This window comes from Apodemus sylvaticus, chromosome 5 (genome assembly GCF_947179515.1).
Source record: "Apodemus sylvaticus chromosome 5, mApoSyl1.1, whole genome shotgun sequence".
NCBI lineage: Eukaryota > Metazoa > Chordata > Mammalia > Rodentia > Muridae > Apodemus > Apodemus sylvaticus.
The window spans coordinates 18,093,953-18,115,784 of record NC_067476.1 but is presented as its reverse complement, the minus strand read 5'-3'; the positions used below and the strand labels follow the sequence as shown (position 1 = coordinate 18,115,784).

The following is a 21,832-nucleotide window of genomic DNA, read 5'->3' as shown; positions in this document are numbered from 1 at the left end:
TGCATTTTGAAGTGAGAATTTTTTAAGTACAGTATAGAGATCAATGTAAAGGTAGGAGACTAAAAGAACTCCCATAAGAGCTAAGCATGGTGGCTCATGCCTTTAGTCCCAGAACTGGGCAGAAGCAGGCAAATTTCTGAGTTCAAGGTTAACCTGCTTTACAGAGTGAGTTCCAGGACAGCCGAGGACACACAGTAAGACCCGGCCTAGAAAGGAAGGAAGGAAAGAAGGAAGGAAGGAAGGAAGGAAGGAAGGAAGGAAGGGAGGGAGGGAGGGAGGGAGGAAGGGAGGAAGGGTGGGTCACCTAAAAATAATCTTAGGTGACTGTATGTGTAAGGCTCCAAAATCAGTCCTGAGTATTAGGATATAGGGAGCAGAAAACTGAGGGAAGAGAAGTGAATGGAGACAGAGTACAGACAAGGTAGTTCAGAGGTGCACTTGAAAACATGCATACCTGTAGTGCCAGCACTTTTGGAAATGGAGTTAGGAAGAGTATGAGTTTGAGGCCCACCTAGATTGCATGAAACCTGAGGTGGTGATGGTGGTGGTTGTTTGGGGGGGTTTTGTTGTTTGTTTGTCTTTCAAGACAGGGTTTCTCTGTGCAGCACACTGACTGTCCTGGAACTTGCTCTGTAGACCAGGCTGCCTCAAACTCACAGAGATATTCTTCTTCTTGCCTCTGCCTCTTGAGTGTTGGAACTGAAGATGTACACCACCACCTTGTTTGGTGTTTTGGTTTTGGTTTTGGTTTTAAAGATTTATTTATTTATTATATGTAAGTACACCGTAGCTGTCTTCAGACGCACCAGAAGGGGGTGTCAGATCTCATCACGAATGGTTGTGAGCCACCATGTGGTTGCTGGGATTTGAACTCAGGACCTTCAGAAGAGCAGTTAGTGCTCTTAACTGCTGATCCATCTCTCCAGCCCCCTTGTTTTTAAGAAGAAAAGACGACTTTGGATTCGATATGTTGGACAGGTTGCATTTGAGAAAGTGTTTGGTGTGGGCAAGATTAGAGCACAGCTGAGCTACTCTGTATCTATGGAGAGGAAGACAAGGCAGGATGGCACAGCAGTGACTTGGGAAGAGAGGACAGCTCCAAGCTAGGGATGTCAAGGCTGTAACTTCAGCAGGACTCTGAGTAAGGAAGGTTGTGGGCCCAAGTTGTCTTAGCTCGGACCAAACCCTGGGAAGAACACAGCGGGAGATAAGCCACTCTGTGATGGTTTGGGTGTCCTGAAGTCTGATTGCATACAGGAAGGACCAGGAGGTTATCAGATCTGGAGGTTGAGCCTCTGGGGTTAGGTTAATCACTGCCAAGCATCCCCTTTCTGCTAGAATTCCAGGGTGAGGAGTCTAATTGGCCATAGCTCTTTCCTATTTTGCTGTACTCCTCCCACTCCCCCGGGCAGCCTTTGCTTCTTCCTAGCTCCTGAGTGTGAGTGCCTGCTGTCAGGAAAAGGCTTCCCAGATGATACATGACCAGCTCCTTCTCTCCTCTCAATACTGAAGCGAGTTTATGGGGCCTATTCCTCATCAGACTGTTATCAGACAGAGAGGTGGACAAATGTGATTTAAAGCAGATTGTAGCACCAGCCAGTGACTGCTCCTAGCCCTAATCAACACCCTCTCACTCCCTGTAAAGATCCTTTGAGTCAGACAGACTTTAACGGATACTAGTTCTCCAGCTGGCAAACACAGTCTTTTTACTCCTTTTCACAGAAGAATGGCAATAGAGACACTGTGTCTACCAACCAATAGAGCTGTTGTACCAACTATTATTGTTTTACTTACATTATTGCTGTCAAGTCCTTGCCACCATCCTGTGAGACCTGTACTATTAGCCCCTGTAGATATATAGTCCTTGAGTTTTAGAGAAAAAAAAAAAAAAAAGCAAGGCTACAAAGGTAGAAAAAGATGAAACTAAGATTGCTACACAGGTCTGTGGTGCTCCAAAGCCAGAGCTCCCTCAACCATTATACTACACCAAACTCTTAGGAGGAATGATTTTCTAGAATGTGTCATGGAGCTGTAATCTAATTTGTATGTGGTACAAAGATGACAGTTCCTTAAACACTGTAGCTGAAGACTGCTGCTGGGGAGGGTACGTTTAGATGAATGGGAAAGAGAGCTGGTCCTCTCTGCCCTGAGGAGGATATAACTTACAGGGTGTCAGCTTCAATTGCCGACTGAATGGTCCACTGGTTTGGGGGATCCTGGCAGGAATGTTTTCCTTGTCCTAGAATGCTTGTGCGATAGGAACCTGGGAGAAGAATGGGTGTGTTTGTCTGGCTTTATGGCTTTGAATGCTGATAATTTGTAGACAGGGAATACAGGGGCATCAGAACTGTGGAGTGGACAGATGTGGAGGAGGACCGGCTGGAAGAGAAAGCAGGCTCGTGGAACAGAGAACAACTTTGTTTATCAAAGGGTGGGATGCGGTGTGGAGGAAAGCTTTGCAGCCAAGCTGTGGAGACTGAGTGGGGACTGCTGGGCTGGCCGCCAGCCCAGCCACTGCCAAGGGACTGCGATGGCTTCTTCTTGAAAGATACTTGGGAAAGAGGGGTGTACTATTCCCAAGAGAAAGTGCAGATCCTGGGCATATGTACATGTCCAAACACTTGAGTACGCCTTTGTGTCCCCCAGGTCACGATAGCCAGGAACAGGCTTGGCACTGCCAGCTCAGGGTCTGGATGATAGCCACACACCTGCATATCCTACCGTGCAACAGTGAGCACTTGGAGCGAGAGCTTGCTGATTAAGGGACAGAGCATTATTTGTGCTGCCTGCTTCGCTCAGCTACTAGACAAATGTCAACAGCACTCTCCCCACCTTCTGCGTCATGCTCCACCTTACTCATCCCACCCTACTGCTCCATGCATATAGCTAGGGAATCTCTCTCTCTCAACAGCTTAAGTAGCCAGCAAGTGCTATTATAAGGAGTGGTCTTCACCCCTAGGCACACTACATCCTACAAGATTCATCATCAAGCAAGTGGCACAGAAGTGCCTGGCACCCCCTAGGGCCAGGCCCCAGGATAAGATGCTATTGCAGTGTCTGATGAGATAGCATGTGGCAGTCTTTCCCAGGTAGCATGTAAGACCTTGACAGGGTTGGGGTGGGTAGTACAGCACTAGGAAAGCCCCTGTGCTTGGAATTTAAAGCCCCTGACTCTTATGTTACTTTGGGAGAGTCACCTCTTCCTTATCCTAATACAGAGGTATATATGGTTCATCTCACAAGTTCTCAGGAAAATAAGAATGCCTATGAAAAGGCCTTTACGTCAGGAGCACTATCAGTGCTTGCTCTGAGCCTTCATTCTCACACAGGAACAACGGAAATTTGATTAATACACTTTTTTTTAATTGGGAGTATGAGGCTACGTATGTATGTATGTATGTATGTATGTATGTATGTATGTATGTATGTATGTATAATGCTAAAAGTACCCATCATTCAACATGCAATAGAATGGTTGGTAAGGATTTTAGAGTGGATACTCACTATGAATTTGTCTAGTAATCCGTCTGGGACCATAGAACAGTGAGGAACTTGATTAGCCTTCACAGCTTACAGCAGCTCACACAGGAACTGAGAGGTTTCTTGCTCTGGTGGCGTGTCTGGGGCCTCCTTACCTAAGCATGCTCCATCCCCAGGGTGCTCATTTTCTAGCCCAGAGGAGAAAGTATGGCCAGATTGGTCCTGGGCTAGAGCCCAGCTTCCTAAGCTGCATGTCACACCCTGCACGAGGCTGTGGAACTGAGTGTAAAGGCATTACTAAAAGATTTCTAAACCTTCAACAAACAAACACTAATTCAAAATCAAACTCACTACGTATCCCAGTGTCTGCCTAGGAACACTGCGCCTCTGGCAGCGTGTCATCGGAGCTTCCCTGCCATCTTGGCTCTGAACACAGTGATCACACAGGCCCTCGTCCGTAGACGCTGCTGCAGAGACCTTAGCGCACATCCCAGGGTATTGTCACTTCTGTTCTTCTAGAAACAAGATGGCTTAATTATGGGAGATAAAGACTCCGAGGATCATCCTGTCATCACTCCTCATTATTTTAAGTATCAAATTATGTGTTTTTAGATTATGTCAAGTTTTAGCCAGGTGTGGTGGTACATGTCTTGAAATCTTAGCATTTGAAGGCCATTTCTACTGCAGGCCGAGATCAAAGCCAGCTTGGGCTGAGACTCTGTTTTAAAAACAAGTTTGCTGTTTGAGTTTCTGACTTGAAATTAATTTTGAAAAATTGTTAAATAAATTTGACTTGGGATTAGGGTACAATTTTTAACAATTTCTGAAATAACCCTAAATCTTCTACTTAATACCTAAGCCATTGATGGTTATAAGATCAAAATATCAATTAAGCCAGATGTGCTAGAATATTCATTTAATCTCCAACTCAGGAGGCAGGGATGAGTATATCTCTGAATTTGAGGCCATCCTGTTTTATGTAGTGACTTCTAGGCTAGCCAGGGTTCTAGAAACTCGGTCTCCAAAAAAATAAAAAAAGATTAACTCTGAAAACTTTGGTGTGTGTCCTGCAGTGTCAAATAGAAGTGTCACACAGAAGCAATTCTTCATTTCAAAAAAAAAGGCAAGCACATCTATTTCATTTGTATTCAAAATTGATTTTATCTTTAATAAATGGTAAAATTGTATGTCAAAGAATTGTCTTAAATGTATTGGGACTGGAGAAAAGTACTTAATAGGTGAAGAAGTACTTATGGCATGAGGACCCCTAGTTCAGGTACCTGTACTCATGTAAAAACCTCGGAATGTCTGTAACTGCAGCACTGAATGGAAACAGAAACAGGCAAGTCCCCACAGCTTGCTGGCCAGCCAGTCTAGCCAAATCAGTGAGATTCAGAATTCAATTACACACACACACACACACACACACACACGCGCGCGCGCGCGCGCGCGCACACACACACACACACACACACACACACACACACACACACACGCACGCACGCACACCACATACACCGAAACATAAAGAGTAGAAATAAGATGAATTGCACTGTGGTTTATTATTAGTGTTAGATTTGTATGCCTGTTTTATTACCTATGCAAGAATTCATCGGGTAAAAAGAAGTCATGTGCAAATAGTTCATGAAGCCCGTCTGTTCTACGTGAGCCAACTACCCTGGATCCTAGAAGAGCCTTGGGAGCTAGTCAGGTGCCAGGTTCCCATCCCACCAGAGGCTGGGTGTGTGTTGGTGGGCCAGTCCGCTTTCCATGTTGAACTTGAGTTTCTCAGCTGTATGCTAGCAGTGACTGTCTCGCCAGCTCTTAGGGCTAAGAAGGAACAGAAGGTGCCTAGCACATAGCCTCTTGTGGAGAAAGACTCAGCAAGTGTTTCCTCCTGCCTTGGACTGAAGTCAGGAATGCCAGTAAGATTTCTTTATTGTATATAATCTCAGTCTTGCTAGAAACAGTGAACCTAAACAAACATAATTGGAAGCATTTTCCACATTGTGGCTGAGGCTCTCATAGAGTCGCCATGGCAGCTGCCATTGATACTAGAGACTGCATCTCCACAAAAGCTGTGACTTAAAATTGTCACACTCCTCTTCATTTCTACCCCAGATCTCCTTCAGCTCTTGTTAGCATAAGCAGGCAAATGTTATTTTGCAGAGGGAGACCTAAAAGCTTCCAGGGTCAAATGACTTTCCCAGAATCTCACAGCTGTCTGTGGGGCAGTTGGATCCGAACCTGGTTTTACGTGACTGTCTGACCTCCAGAAATCTATACTGGCTGCGATAAAAAGCGTGGATTTCCCTGCGGGTTCCCTCTTCCCAAGCGGAGCTTCTTTTCCATCATCAATGGCGTCTGTGCGCCCTTCCAGGCCTTTGCTTGTATCCAAGGTAAAAAACCTGTGTCTGCTCTCCAGATTTAGTGATGAAGGGATGGAGGTGATTGAGCGACTCATCTACCTATACCACAAGTTCCATCAGCTGAAGGTCAGCAACGAGGAGTATGCGTGCATGAAAGCCATTAACTTCCTGAATCAAGGTGAGGAGGTGGTGGGCAAGAGCAGCGATTTGTTTTATGTGCTTATTTTTGCCAGTAAGCACTTGCCCTTCTGTATCACATATACAACTCCCTGCCCCCACCTGCCCGCAGGACTGTCACAGAGTCTGTCATACCATGTGACTGTTAGTCTCGGAAGGCCTGCACCCGCTAATCATCACCCTGCCACGCTACAGGGCAAGGAATGCTTAGATTTTTTTTTCTTGAAAGCTAAATGCCACAATGTCTATAACTCACAGAGGAAGGAAGAGGATTCACTTTGTTTAGTCAGTTTTAATGCATTTAAGCACAGACATCAAGGACAGAACATGCGTCATTTAAGAACATGTACAAGTTTACAAGCAACCGAAGAAGGGGGGTGATGATGAAACTGTTGGCGAGAAGACAGGTTGGCAGGCTGAGCATGGCTCTCAAGTCCCAGGACGAGTAGTGGTACGCAGGGTCCATGTGCACACGAAGCCCGCTCTTGCGGCAGAGGAGTCCAGTTGATTTGTAGGCATATTGCCAGTAAGGGGCATGTGGTAGTGGCTGGTAACTGGCCTGTGAAAGGCAAAGCAGCATGTGAATGCCCCATTCCCAGAGTAGACCTGACTGATTTTGTTCCTGTAGCTTTAAAAGTGCTCAGTTTTCCAATTCGGAGATTTTTGATCAGTCCTTCCTTTTTACCACTGTTCCCCACTCAACTTTCCAGTGCTGTATAAACCTACTACTCCTGTCTGTATACCATCATGCATTTATCAGATGACCTACATGCCTTCTCTAGCCAAGCCCAATACCATGTATTAAGGATATTGGCAGGGGTTGGGGGAAGGAGAAAAATAAAAACCAGGCCAGCGCCCAGGTCCCTGAATGTTACATGCCAGTAACACTCAACACACTGATTGTACTGTATATGGGAGGAGACTGGTAGCAACTTCTTAGAGGAGGACAATGTGTCCTGGGCCTCAGACGTTTGGTATACTTTACATGCGGAATATTTGTTCATCTCCTGTATGTTATTCATAAGAATAAGATACACTTACATACATATGCGTGTGTATCAAGACAGAATAGTAAACACAGGGACACTGAAGATGATCTAGGTCAGGCTCCTGACAACCTCTGCTTCAAAGATGCTCTGAAGGAGTTAGCACCACACTTGCTGGTGCCTGTTTTGTGCCACCAAACCCTTTATTAAGAGCTCAGCACTCTATGGTGCAGGCAAAGGACTGTCCTTTGCATATTTTTCCTTTTCTATCTTATTTTCCCTTATCCAGATCTTAGTTTCTCCACATTAGAAAAAGAAAAATCTTTGTTATGACATTTAACAATGTCTCATTTTTTACAAATCTGGTGCCTGACCCCCACCCCCACCCCATTCCCTAGGTGATTTCTGTTTTTGTTTTCAGATATCAGGGGTCTGACCAGTGCCTCGCAGCTGGAACAACTGAACAAGCGGTATTGGTACATTTGTCAGGATTTCACTGAATATAAGTATACACATCAGCCAAACCGCTTTCCTGATCTGATGATGTGCTTGCCAGAGATCCGCTACATCGCAGGTAATGTCCTGGGTCCAGGCCTCCGCTCTTCCTTGCTTCTCCAAGCTTGTGAAGGGATTGAGATGAGCAGTGCTCCTGGGACGCTCACTCCAGGCTGTCACCAACTGCAGGAAGTCACTACCCTTGCCCTCAGATAAGTTCTGTTATGGCAAGCCAGTGTTTCCTTTTAGAAAAGAGAAACTGGCATTTGCCCGGCTCCTGTTAGGTGCAGGTAGTGTGGATGCAGAAAGCAGGCTGTGTCTCCACTTTATGTTCTGAACTATATATTTTTTTCAGAAGTAATTTTTTTAAAGATTTATTTATTTTATGTATGTGATTACACTGTCACTGTCTTCAGATACATCAGAAGAGGGCATTGGATCCTATTACCACATGGTTACTAGGAATTGAACTGAGGACCTCTAGAAGAACAGTCAGTGCTCTTAACCACTGAGCCATCTCTCTGACCCTGAACTGTCACTTTTAGATAGTGAATTTTATATGTGTATTATATGCCAATTTTCAAAGACTTTATTTCATAGGATTACACAAACTCTTTCCAGGGCCATATAAAGTGGCACCGTAAGCTTATGTGCTTACCAAGGAATTTTGTGTGTTGTGTTTGTTGTCTTGCACCCTCTGCTAAGTTCCTGACAATTAGTAGGTCTGCTTCAGTGTATAACCTTGGCTTTGTTGTTGCTTTACGACATTTAAATGAGGAATGTTGGTTTTGTCGTCCAGCACTCACTAGGATGATGTTTAGGCTGGGTTGTTTTGTTTTTCTGTAAAATTTAGGAACACAACTTTTAAAGGAAAACATGTCAATATGACAGAATTTTTTTCTCTATTTCTTGAGCCTCAGAGCAGTGCAGCAGATGTAGGTTGGACCTGGCAGTGTTTTCAATCACCTAAAAAGCTTTTGAAAAACAACAGGGTCTGATAGGTTGCATCTCTGGACTTGCTGACAACTGGTATGGGGTGAAGGTCAGGCATCAGGGTTTTTAATGCCCTCAAAGTGATTCTAAGGTACTGTCAGGGAGAATATACTCACAGCCTTGCATATTTTGCTTGCAGTATTTCTGTACTTAAAGCTTCAAGAAGTTTGTCAGTGAAAAAAAAAAACTGTCATACTCTTTTTATCTCTAGACATTTCAAATTTATTTACCCCTGTAACTATTCTCCTTTCTTCCCTGGAACTTTTATTAATCACTTACTCTGTTTTGAAGAGTAATGTTTTATAGAATGCTAGAGAGTTGGTGGGAAGCACGTGTCCTGTAGTCTTTCGGTTGTGAAAAGCTCAGTAGTACGCCATCTCTGTCAGCTGTAGAGCAGGGTAAGAGGCAATCACAGACAGAGACACTGAGTCACATGAGACAGTGCATTAAACCGACTGGCACAGAACAAGTGTAGCAGATGGAGAGTGAGCACAGACACCCCGTAACCCGATGCCCTTGCCCTTGTGCTGTACCCAGGCGATCCAGCAGCCTGGGTGGAGACAAGACAGGCTTTTCGTCTTTGCTGGCTGCTGCTAACTCGTCTCTTCCCTTTACCTAGGCAAGATGGTGAATGTGCCCCTGGAGCAGCTGCCCCTCCTCTTTAAGGTGGTGCTGCACTCCTGCAAGACAAGCACGGTGAAGGAGTGACGTGTGCCCGCCCCTCCTCGGCCGCTCAGCGCCCTGGAGAGGCAGCACAGGCTCCAGAGGAAAGAGCCAGAGACCAAGATGGAGACTGTGGAGCAGCTGCCTCCATCCGAGAAGAGTTTGTTTGTTTGTCTGTTTTAACCTCAGTTTTCTATATATTTATTTCACGACAGAGTTGAATGTATGGCCTTCAACATGATGCACATGCTTTTGTGTGAATGCAGCAGATGCATTTCCATGCAGTTTACAGAATGTGAAGATGTTTAATGTTACCGTGTTGTCATTGTTTAGAGATAGGTTGTTTTGTATTTTGAGGGAGAGGGTAGGATGGACTAGATGAGTATTTCCATAACCTTGACAAAGACAACTACCTCAATGGAAACAGGTGTATGACCATCCCTACCTTTTCCACATTTTCTCTGCAGATACACACTTGTCTGTAGAGAGCAAACTGCCTTTTATAGCCACAGACTTGTAAGTAAGAGAACACCAAAGGAGCTAAGCGGTACAGGGAGATTCAGTAATGGTGGGGGGGGGGGGCAGAGAGGCAATTTTGATGTTGATCATCGTCCCCCCCCCCCAGGCCGGAAGGCAAGAACTCTGCCTTACCTTCTGCTGTACCCCTCCCCCGCACGCTGTTGTCTGTTGATGCTGCTGACAAGTTTTCGTCCAGTTAGAGTCCTGACAATAAGTCTATAGAACTTGCCTCCCAGCACCCTGGGGCTCATAACTGCCTAGTTTCCTGGCCCACATCTACCAAGGCCTACCTTCTTCAGACTCCATCCCTCCCTCTTTATGAATTTGACTTCCTGTCAGTCCTTTAGAAAGGTGGCAGGAAGATGCCATGTTCTGAATTCCGATGCCATCTCTGATTTGTTCTTTACATTGTTTCCCTCAGAAGGTAGAGGGACAAAGACCAGGCTGCTGAATGAATAAAGACTCCGTTGGAGGTCCCTGTTCTCACCCCACCTTATCCCCTGAACCAAATCCAAAACTGCCATTTTTAAACAGTAGAAAGGATCAGAAACTTTGCTCCCAAATCTTGTTCTCCCATTATTCCCAAAATGAGATTCATTTGCCAGGATCTAGAACAGAAAGCCAAGACCCAGAGAAGCCCAGCTATTCCTTCAAGTGTTCTCAGGGGTCTGGCCTACCAAGGTGTGGAGGGATGGAGCCAGAGCAGCCTAGAAGGGAAAGGGGCTTTAAACTACCTCATGTTTCTAAGGGCTAGCCTGCTGCTCTGCAGATGCAGGCTAGACCCCCTGTGCTTTACTGCCTACCCCATCTAGTTCTAGGAAGAGTTCTTGCCCTCCAGACTTTGGCCAGAGCAGCTAGGTTTGTCTTAGAGTTGTTTTAGCTGCTTTTCCCTGTGTTTGTACCAGGCTCTCCTACCACCAGGACCCCAGACGTGTGCTCCACTGGCTTGTGTCCCTTGATGGGCCTGCCTCACCCACACTATCCCTTTTAGCCTGTTTTGTCAGGAACTGTTTATGCTTCCCCAGTGACGCCTGTTTTAACTTACCCTGGAGGCCACCCCATCCTGTGCCTCCTAGGTTGTCTCCACTGGTCGGTTTTTCTCTCTAGTGAAATATTACGGGTACCAGCAAAGTGATAATATGTCCTTTGATCTCCAAAGTTCAGAGCATATTTCTTCTCATTCTTATTCCCTAGTGAGAGAGAGAGAGAGAGAGAGAGAGAGAGAGAGAGAGAGAGAGAGAAGGGTGTTCCTCGAGAAAGTTCCAGATAGAATGTTTTTCACATGCTTGTGAGAAGATATATGTGTTGGTATATCTGTTTCTGAGTTCACAGTATTTTCTTGTTTGCCTGAATTTTTATATTTAACCAACCAGATCACGGTCTTTGGCTCTGGGCCAGATTCTCAGCTGCTTTCCTCAAGCTGGAGATCAGAGACACAGATGAGAGCCAGTGCTGTGGACACACAGCAGCTCTCTTTGCTTAGCCCTCCATTTGTCAAGTTGTTAGTTTTTTAAATTGCTTTTCACATTAGCATTTTACCTGTTGTGTTGAATGTCAAAGCTCTGATGAGGCAAGAACATCTCTCTCCACTAATGCAGTATTAAACAGAGCAAGTTGTTAATTTGTGGAGTGGGGGAAAGGTTCTGCAAGTTGCCATTGTACAAATCCATTTTTACAAATGTTTGCAGCAGATTCCACAGAACAAAGAGCCCATTCATTGCCAAGAGCCCTGCAGAATCTCTGAGCCAAGTGGCTGTGTGTTCCGAGCTGGAGCCTGACCTGTGGACCGCCTTTAATGTCTTCTGCACCCAGTCCTTTTATGACATGGGCTTCTTTTAAACAGGGTAAAGTAAATGTGTTGCATTGCAAACTCAGGTATTATGAGGAGAAGGTAGGAGTGTAGCTAGCAGCGTGGAGACATTAGGTCAGCCACTAGATGTATTTGTGATTTTGGTTTGAAGGACACAGAGAAAGGTTGGAGGAGGAGGTTTGGTATGCTTGTTTTTTGCCTTTTTTCCTATAATGTTTGGTTAACAGGCAGCCTTTTAGCTAGTGGAAGAAGGAAAAACTTGTGCATGTTATATCTCATTCCTCTCTCTCCTGTCCCCTCTGATCCAGGCCACTAAAAATACTCACTTTGAGTGAGAATTTTTCAACCAGAAAAAAAAACATAGCCCCCAAAGCCACGTGGAGAAGGAGAGCCACCTCCTCCTTACACTATGCCGAAACATCTAGGTTCTCTCCCTTCCTTTCCTTATGTATGCTTCCGTGACCCAAGTGTAAGTGTGGAGTCTCAGAGCTCTGTAAGTTGTGTTCTCTGGCTCCCTTTGTAGGCCACGGGTGCCCTCCCTCTGCAAGGCTTGGCAGTCTCGCCCTCAGGAGACATTCCCTACAACTCATCTCAGAGCACTCTACCTGGCTCCGGACACCCGGTCCCCAGGGCCAACCTACAAGCGAAGGAGGCAGGCCTCTAGGGTAGAGGGAGGCAGGAGGAGCCTCCCCATCCTGATCTTAGAACAGTGGAAGTTAAGAACACCCCACACATCTCTGGCTTTAGAATACTGGGGTTTGGGGTTTTGTTTTAATTGCAGTTATTTTAAGAAAGTCAACCTTTCAGACCAGCTCTTACACTAAACTTTGATTCTTTTTTTTAAACTTAAAAAAAAAAGAAAAAGAAAAAAGAAAGCCCACTCACTGACTCCCCCACCTCGGTCTGTGGGAATGCCTACACCCTCTGCCGCCCACCCTCCTCCCTTCTCCTCATGCAGTGTCTGTGAAGTAGAGTTTTATCTGTTTCTTAGGATGAAAAACGGCAATCATCCCACCAGGTGCTGGACACTGGTCAGCCTTGAAGCAGGCACTCTGGGACCACAGCTCAGGGATGTGTATTTAATTACAGGGTCCCCAGAAAGCCCTCTCTTGGCTGCCAACAAGTAGCATCTTTCCTGGACTTGAGAGTCAGACCCTCACAACTTCCTCAGAGTGAGCAGCCCCAGGCCACTGAACTGAAAGCAAGCCTGTCTGTAGGTCTGGGCTTCTCAAGACTCTTGAGCCTCTCTGGTGCTCATGAGAAGCCTGGACCCTCTGCCCAGGACAAACCCTCCTCTTACCTGGCAGTCCTGAGTCCGCCCAGCTCGCTTGACCGAGCTGTAGGCTCAGATGGAAGCTGTGGGAAGGGTTAAGGCCTGCTCCAAACCCAGGAAAAGCATGCTACTGGTAGAAGCCAGTCTTCCCACCCTGAAGCCAGCCCTGGCAGCCAAAGGGTTCTCTCGCTCTTTGCTGACCTTTTTCTTAGCCGGAATATAATAGGTGATAATGATTTTTACTCAAATTTCCATGGGGAAAAAGACTACCTCCTGAGTGACATCCTGGTCGGTTCCTCGCTGAGGAGTCCTGTGGGAAAAGAATCCTGTAGCTCCCTGCTGTTTACATGTTCCTGTCGGGAACGATGCCCTGGACTGTTGTGTTTTTGTCTGTGTTGCCATCCCAGGCCTGCGATAGGGGCTTGTGGCTGCATTGTAATGTCTGGGCAGTGTCTGGGGAGTCCTGTCCACCTGCCCAGCTAGGGACAAGCCATCGCTAGAAGAGGCCTCCAACCCCTTCCTATGCTCCATAGCTCGGATTTCAGGGATCCGATGGCAAGCGCATCATGAACCTACCTCAGGCTACCTCCAGTCCTCCCACAGTCCTGTGTAGGAATCGAATGAATGGATGTCTCTGAGCCCTTGTTCCCGAAGGGCCGGCCGAGGGCTGCCTGCCAGCCTGGCTCCATCAACCCTGCATGACCAAATGATAGTTGGCGGGCTCTGCAGGCTGCTCAGGCCCTCTGCTACCTCCCACACTTGCCTGCTGGCAAGGGGTGGGCCCTGTCCTGTGAATTGACTACCTGTGGAAATGTGACCAATTAGTATGAGATGCATGTTTAGCAAATATTAGGTACTGTATTTGAACCAATAAATGTGAATCCTCTGCACATGCCATCTGTCTGTGAAGCTTCTCTGGGGCCTGGGGAAGGGATGGCCTAGCCAACGCCTCTCCCATCTCTGTTGCTGAGGGCTTGGCAGAAGACGGTCTGCTCCTGACCCTCAGGAGCCGGGGAGTGCCCGGCAAGCAGCGGGCACTCTGTTGATTTTTCATAAACCCAGACCACCATGAGTTTTTAAGGACTATTGCCTCTTTTTGTAAATGAAGAAACTAAGGTTGAGAATGATGAAAAGGCTTGCACAAGGTTTTCAGCCAGAAAAAGGCACAACTAGGGGATCCTAGGTGGGAGATACACAGGCCTTAGAAGCACTGTCAGGAGAGTATTGGGACTTGGGATGGGCACAGGTAGTGAGGAGGGGCCTCCCAGATGAGAAAGTCTCCAAACTGAGAACTACCCACCAGGGTAGAGTCACCATGACACTTTCTAAGATGAAAAAAAAAAAAAAAAAAAAAAAAAAAGAACCTATAAAACAAAGAACCTGAGGAAGGAACTGAGTTTGGGCACACTGTGGAGTCCTGGAGCTGCTGGAAGGAGTTTGGAGTTTGGGAGAAGGCCGTGTGCTGAGTCTCAGCTATGTCTGCGACAACAGTGCCTTGGGTAGTGGTAGCTTGCTTGCCTTCCCTGCTCAGCGACTGGCCTTGCAAGTTAATACCTGACTCTCCAGAAAACTGTTAAGATTCTTTATAACTTCTGTAGGCTGTGACAAATTGTGACTGAAAAGTCAAGGGACAGACAGAGGCAACACAGGAAGTGCCTTGAACCCAGATCCACCCAGTTACGAAACCCAGCCATCTTGTCCTGCTCACACACTCACACAGGGAGGGTCCACAATGGCAGGATAAAGGCCAGAGGAGTCTCATCAGTCTATTAAATTGTCCTGCATGAGACAGAAGCACCCAGCTGCCTTCTATGCTCCGGGCCCAGCACAAGGTACCCAAGAGCTCTTGAGGCTTGAAAGAAGTGATTTGAAACAAAGGCCCACAGCAGCAGGAGGTAATAGGCTGTCTTCACAGCCTCACAAGAGGGAGCAGATAGGAACAGGCACACGAGCAGGGAGTAGACTGGCTGCCTAGCGACAGTTACACCCTGTAGCCGCCTGCCCCTGCCCTGTCATCCCTTTGCTCAGAAGCAGACAGGCCCAGGGAAGTTTAACCACGTGCCTAAGAGGGCACATGAGCAAGCCGGAGAATTAACTTTTGAATTCAGGTCTATCTGATACCAAAGTTACAACAGCTTCCTCCCTGTTCTTTCAGCAGCTTTGAGCACAAATGGAGTTTGTAACAAAGCTTAGGAACAAACGGCCTTTGGTTGAACCTTTCACTATTCAAAAACAAGCCAACCAATGAAAGATTAACCCTGCAAACTGTATAAACGGGCTCAACCTAATCAGGCTGAAAGCAATGATGCCCCAAGATCCCGGCCTGTGACATCCCCGAACATAGTCGTTCATGAAGGCTTTGTCAAAAAGGAAACAGTTCTGGAAATCAAGTGTATGCCAGAAACCGAGGAAATACCACACACACTCTTTATCCCCAGACTCCCAAAGCTCCTTTGTGTATAGCCAAGGCTCTGGGAAGTCCTACCTGAAGAAATAGCCCACTTAGCCCAACCAGGATGCACCAAAACTACTGTTTGTCAGGTTTACTTTTGTCTTCTATAAAAGTTCTGTTGAGTCAGCATTCCACGGGGTAAAATTTGGGGTAGTGTTCTCCCAAATATCTAAGTTGCTTTTTAAGTAATGGTGAGCTTTGAGCTTCCTGGCATATGTTATGACAGTCTAGGAAGAACGGATGGAGGATTATAGCTTAGCGTGAAACCACAGGTTCTGTTTCAGCACTAAAGTACGAAGTGATGTAGACACAGAGTAGGTGACTGTACCGACATCCATGAGGTCACTTCCCAGAGCAACTCAGTGACGTGTGTGCTGTTATGATCCCGTTTTACAGAAGAGAAAACTGAAGCCACAGATAATTCATAATTTGTGTAAGGAGACCTAACTAGGGAGCATTCAGGAATGCATAGGAATAAATGGTGGGTGATTATCGGAAGTATCTGTGTTCTCTGAGATGAGTTCCTCACCAGGCTGGAGGTTACTCTGAAATCTGGTGCTCCAGGTTCCAACGGTGGAGCCAGAAACATGCAGAAGTGATGACGGGGGAGGCTGCTGGAATCGGATGATCTGGCTGCAGGGAGTCCTTTCCAGGGTTGACTTCCCTCAGGTGACCTGCGAGCCAACAGCAACATCAACGGTCCCCTCCACGGTGGAGTTTGACGTTGACCCACATAGATGCCTCCTTGGTCCATCCCCACTGGTATCAGTAGAGGATGGTGCCTGTGGCTGAGGTGGTTAGGGATGACTATGGCTAGCTCTAACCGGCTGCACTGAAGTCCAGACATACATGGAGGCTGTGTGCTGAACCTGCAGCCCCTCCACTCCAGCAGCAGAGGCCAAACAGAGCCAGGAGCCTCCTCTCTGTTCTGCCTGGCCTTGGCCTGATGGCCCATCAGGAGTTTGGGTGCAATGACAATTAGCCTGCCAGCTCCTGTGGCAAAAGTGCCCAACTGCCAGACCCAGGGCTCCTGGAGACTTTGTTCCCTTGGCAACAAGTCTCACCATGGAGACCACAGCCCCATCCTTGCCCTCCTTGCAAGCTCCCTGTCCACAAGCCTTCCCTGCGCTACACCCAGTCCTCAGAGCATGTAGGTATAGCAGAGTGCAGGATGGAGGTGACAGGCATCCCGCCCGTGCACCCACTTTATGCCTGGCAAGGCTGGGCTATGCCACTGTCTCATCGCAGTTGAAAGCCAGGCAGACACCAGACCAAAGTCTCAGAGCTGATCAGTGCAAGAGCTGAAACTTGCATCCAAAGCTTCATGTCTGGGGTCTGTGGGTTTTTTTCAGTCCCTGTGGCCATAGGCCGCAGTCTGATTTGAACTAGATAGCTAGGTAGACCCTCACACATACCCACAGCTCCTATGGCAGCGCAAACCGTGGTTGCAACCCTTTGAGGTCCAGGCTGGGTCCAGCATCAGTGGCAGAGCTGCACTATTTTAAGCCAGGACTGGAGAGCCCCCTGTGGGCACAGGGAGGGTGGGCCTTCGTCAGCTTCCCAGGAAGTCGCCCTGACCTCCTCTCCCCCAGCAGCTTTCTGAGGCAGTCACTTCCCTACAAACAGGAAGGAGGTCCTTAGGCTAAGACCTCCAGTCCCAATTTCCTCCCCTTCCCCGACCACCCCCTCCCCCAGCGCGCCCCAGCCTGCTCCAGTACATGGAGGAGACCACCAAATCCTGCTCCATGCATCTACTGGGGACGGCTTCCTAGGTGGGTGAAAGGGAGCCTAAACGTTCCCGTCACCCCACCGTTCCCAGGACAGTCTTCCCTTTCCCAGACCTTTCAGTCCTCTCACCTCAGTCTAACTCTTCCCATTGACGTTGGTCATTGAGTCAGAAGAGCAGAGATGTCCCCGAGATTTTAATCTAATTCAGGGACCCTGGAGAAAAAGCAAAGTAAAAATATATTAGAACATTGAAGGTAGCAGAGAGAGACAAAGTGGGCTAATCCAAGAGGAAGAGCCGGGAATAAACAGATCCACCAAGGCAGGGGAGCAGAGAAAGCCAAGAGACCACGGTGGGCTTGGGCCCAGCGGCAGCTCTGATTACCTCCCAAGCTCAGGCCCAGTCTCAGAGCTGTGGGGGGCCCACCGGCTGCAGAACTGGAGAGGAATGTGGGGAGCAAGGCTGGGTCACCCTGTGAGGGCCAAGCGTGTGCGCTCGGAGATAAGCTGCCCTAGGAAGGGGCCGCAGCTGCTCCCCACGCTCCAGGAGCATGGCAGAGAGGCCCAGGCCCAAGGCTGGAGGTCCGGCCCTGCCAGACACCCAGCACCTGCCTCTGGCCGGAGGGGCTCTACCAGGCTTCACTCTAGAAGGTCCCGAGTCCCTTTGGCCCTGCCTTCCTTGGAAGCCATGCAGTTTCTAAGGGCATCTGTTGGAACAGCACCAGCCACCAAGAGGCACTTAGCTGGCAGCTCCAGGTCTGGCTGCAGTCTTGGCTCAGGTTTGGAGGATGGGAAGGAAGGGGATGATCACTAAGGGCTCTTGCAGAGCAGGGATGCTTGAGATGCAGAGAGATATTGGGGCAGTCAGTTCTGAATGAACCCCAAGTTGTCCCCATGTGATTCTGCGAGCGCGCGTCCACACACTACCTCCAGTGTTGGGGTAGGGGTGCAGTGGTGTGCTCATCTACATGTCGCCAGTCTCTACGCACTGCCTCCACCGAGTCCCTGGCTCTCAGTCTTGAGAAGTAGCCGCTAGAAGTGCTTGGTCTCCCCCACCCCTCTCCAGGTGGTCCAGCCCTGTGAGCCACTGGAGGAGGAGAAGCCTGCAGGTCTAATGAAGGCCCCCCTCCCCACCACCCTCCTCATGATGCAGCTGAGGCTCCCGCTGGCCACGGCCTTGACCCAGCACTAGGGACTTCTCTGACATTGGCATCGGATCTGAACATCTGGCAGCAGGCTGATAAGGGGTGCAGCGGAAACAGCCTCCGCGGCTGCCAGCAGGCCCGCCCCCTACACTGCCCGGAACAGGGTCTCCACGGCTAGCTCCTGCCTCCAGCTCCCTGGACCCCTTGGCCTTTAGTCCATTTTCTGCCTCCATCTCTCTGTCTCTATCTCTCTCTCCCCTCCCTTCCTCTCCCTTCCTGCACAGTTCCTTCTCTGTCCTCTTTAAGTTCTCTCATTCTTCCCCTCCACCGTCTATGGGTCTTCCTTACCATTAGCAGGTCTCTGTCCTTCTCCCTTCCTCTCTCCCTAGTTTTTTCCCAGCTGTTTCTCCCCACTGTCCCCCAGTCACAATTGTCCCCCCTCCCCTTCCTTTCAGTGTGTGGGTCTCTGCTTCTTTTGTCCTTTTTTTTCTACCTGCAGGAAACAAGCCTGGTACTTTGGGAAAGTCCCTCCTCAGGAGTGAGCCTCTTAGGCTTTGTTCCCCTTGGGGAGGCAGCGCTGAATCAGGCCTGTGACTCTGCTTCCTCGACATAGGTCCCCTAGCCTGCTCCCCCAGCACTGGGGCTGAGCTTACACAGGCGCAGGCTGCCCAGGACCCAGCGGATGGCTGGCGTGCAGGTCCGGCTTCCCCGCTGCTAGGCTGCCTGTGCTTGGGTAACCTTAGAGGGATGCCTCCTGACGCAGCTGGGTCCTGAACGTTGCTCACAGTGGGTGAGATGAAGATACTCTACCCCATTCCCAGGATGGTAGGTAGCACGGGTTTGAGACTAAACCTAGGTGTGTAATGATTCGCAGGGATGTAGTGCTATTCCCATGTTTACAACCCCTACTCCTTCCTGCTCTGTCTGGTCCAGTGGTGGAGCACCTCTGTGAGTTGAGGCCAGTGGACCAGAATAGGGGGCAGCCCTGAAGATGTGGGTCTAGCATATCCAAGGGGGGCTAGAAATGAGGAGCACCCTGCCTAGGTGTTACTGACAGCTACCTCCTAGAGGGGACAACACAAGAAGGAGCAGAACTTAGCCTTTCAGAGATGTATTCAACAGTGCTGCGTACCTAGAGATAAATCAAGTCTTCCCAAGAGGGTTCTCCCCTCAGCTAAGGGGAGTCACACGATCACAGAAGGGTAAGCAATGGTGACAGTGATGTTGCAATGGCAGACTCAACAAGTAAAGAACCTCTAAGGACAGAACAGCCAAGCAGGTTGTACGTATGTGCATATGTGTGCATGCATGTGTGTGTGCGTGTGTGTGTGTGTGTGTGTGTGTGTGCATGTGTGTGAGTGTGTGTGTGCATGTGTGTGAGTGTGTGTGTGCATGTGTGTATAGCTGACATTTACTGAGCATACATGGCTTACTAAGGTAACTTACATGTACCATCACTGTTCACACCCCTTTTATAAAGGGAGAGCACGAGACGTAAACAGGCCACACAGCCAGAGAAGGGCCGAGTTGGAATGGAACTCAGTCTCTGCCAGCCAACTCTCAAATCTCAAGGACTTGCCAGGACATCCCAGCTAAGCTAGCTGGCTATTTCCAAAGCACCATGGTGCTGAAAGATCCCATTTAACCTCTTTAAAAAGTCAGGTTCTGTCAGGCAGTGGTGGTACACACCTGTAATCCTAGTACTGAGAAGGCAGAGGCTGGTAGATCTTTGTGTGTTCCAAGAAAGTCTGGTCTACACAGTAAGACCTGGTCTTAAAAAATAATACATATTTTCCAAAAAAATAGAAATAAAAATATTTTCTAAAAAGAAGGCAGACTTGGCATTTCCAAAGCCATGGTTTGAACCGCAGTAACACCACACACACCACACACACAACCCCACACACACACCAGGAGATGTAGAACTTACTTCATGAAGTCTCCCATCAAAAGAGTGCAAAGAGTCAGGCTTTTGTGGTACTGTGCATGCCACAGGGTAAAATGGTATTTTCTAGTCTATTTCTTTACTAGACTCAGAGGCTGAGCAGAATGGATCCCAGAGTGAGAGCGTGTACATGAAGGTCAGAGAATAGAGTCAGGCGTGGCAGCTTACACCGCGATTCCAGCACTGAAGGCCGATGCAGGAGAATTGCCACCAATCAGAGGCTAGCCTGGACTACAGAGTGGTAGCTTATCTCCTACAAAAATTAAAAAAAAAATCAGAAAAACAAAATGTTTAAATGAAACAAAAATAATGAAATGAAATGGGGAACTGAGAAATAATAAGAATGAAACAAAGGGGTGTGGTTAAGTCCTAGTTCTGTACAAGAAAAATATGATTTTCTGGATTAAAGAGGCATGACTGAAGCCAGAGTATCGAGGAAAGTTGTATGCAGTGATATAGATATAATTCACATGAGCATATTGAATTTACTCAATTGTTATGTCGGATAGTAGTGAAAGTACTGTTGAACTCACAATTTTTTTTCTTTTTTTATTGAAGCCCTCTACCAGCCCTGCCTCTTGCATAACCCCTCCTCCCTGTGCCCCTTTCTCCTCAAAGAAGGAGGCCCTCCCTCCCCTGTACCAACCCCACCTGGCACATCCTGTCCCACTGGGGCCATACAAGACAGTCCAGTTAGGGGAACAGAATCCACTGGCCAGCAACAGAGTCAGGGACAGCCCCCCTCCAGTTGTTGGGGGACCCCATGAAGACCAAGCTGCACATCTGCTACATATGTGGGGGAGGCCTAGGGCCGGCCAATGCTTGTTTTCCGTTGGTGGCTCAGTCTCTGAGAGCCCCAAGGGTCCAGGTTACTTGACTCTTGGTCTTCTATGGAGTTCCTATCCCCTTCAGAGCCCTCAGTTCTTCCACCCCCCAACCCCCACAAGACTCCCTGGACTCACTCCAATGTGTGGCTGTAGGTCTCTGCATCTATTTCAGCCAGATGCTGGCTCGAGCCTCTTAGGGGAAGGTTATGCTAGGCTCCTGTCTGCAAGCATAACAGAGTATCATTAATAGGAACTCAGTATTTTTTTTTAACTTGAAGCAGGCTGCAGTGGCCCATGCTTATAATCCCAGCCCTCACAAGGGAGTAGCTGGAAAGTTAGAGACCAGCCCAAGCTACATAATGAGACACTGTCTCAAAGCTAAACAGCAAAAAAACCCTAAGTGGTAACACCAGTAGAAGACACTCTGAACTCAAATCTAATTGGCTCAGTTATTCAGAAAAGGCCCTATCATCCAGAGCTACATAAATGAGAAGCTTTGCCTGGCTTGCCTGTCTCTTCAAGTGGCCCGGGAGTTCTCAACGGGGTCCCTACTTGGTAGCTTCATGCCCCTGAGCTACTCCTCAGAACAAATGCTTACAAATTCTCTTGTGACTGAGGCTCCCTGGTCCTCCTCATGGTGTCCCCTAGTGCCTCAAACAGTGCTTCGCTCACAAAGCTCACAGTCTAAAGGAGATGTGGAAGGAATACACAGACGGTCACTCGAGAGGTGTGGGATGGAGGACCAGGAAGAGCTCAGCCATCAGGGTCCAATCTAGGCCAGTTCAGGAACTGGCTAAGTAGGGATGCCTGGCCTTCTAGATAAAAAACAAACAAACAAACAAACAAACAAACAAACAAAAAACCTCCTTTCCTACCTGGACCTAGTACCCACATAGTCCTACCTGAAATCTCTGAAGCCACGCCCTTAGTCCAGCAGTCTTGACACAGCCTCAGTTTCCCCAGCTATCAATGG

The 21,832-nt window shown here is 48.1% G+C and overlaps 1 protein-coding gene across 2 annotated transcripts in view; it reads left to right on the top strand.

Annotated features, from left to right (window-relative positions):
- The window catches only part of Nr6a1 (nuclear receptor subfamily 6 group A member 1), a 185,888-nt gene extending 176,149 nt beyond the window's left edge, over positions 1-9,739 (top strand). Inside the window, exons 9-11 of one of the 2 annotated variants that reach the window (XM_052182425.1) lie at positions 5,906-6,027; positions 7,434-7,586; positions 9,120-9,739. In XM_052182425.1, the coding sequence (XP_052038385.1) occupies positions 5,906-6,027; positions 7,434-7,586; positions 9,120-9,208 (364 nt within the window). In that variant the 3' untranslated portion in view covers positions 9,209-9,739. Of the gene's footprint in view, positions 1-5,905; positions 6,028-7,433; positions 7,841-9,119 lie in introns of those variants that run through there. The other variant, XM_052182424.1, reaches the window with a different exon arrangement.
- Positions 9,740-21,832: the final 12,093 nt, after the last annotated feature.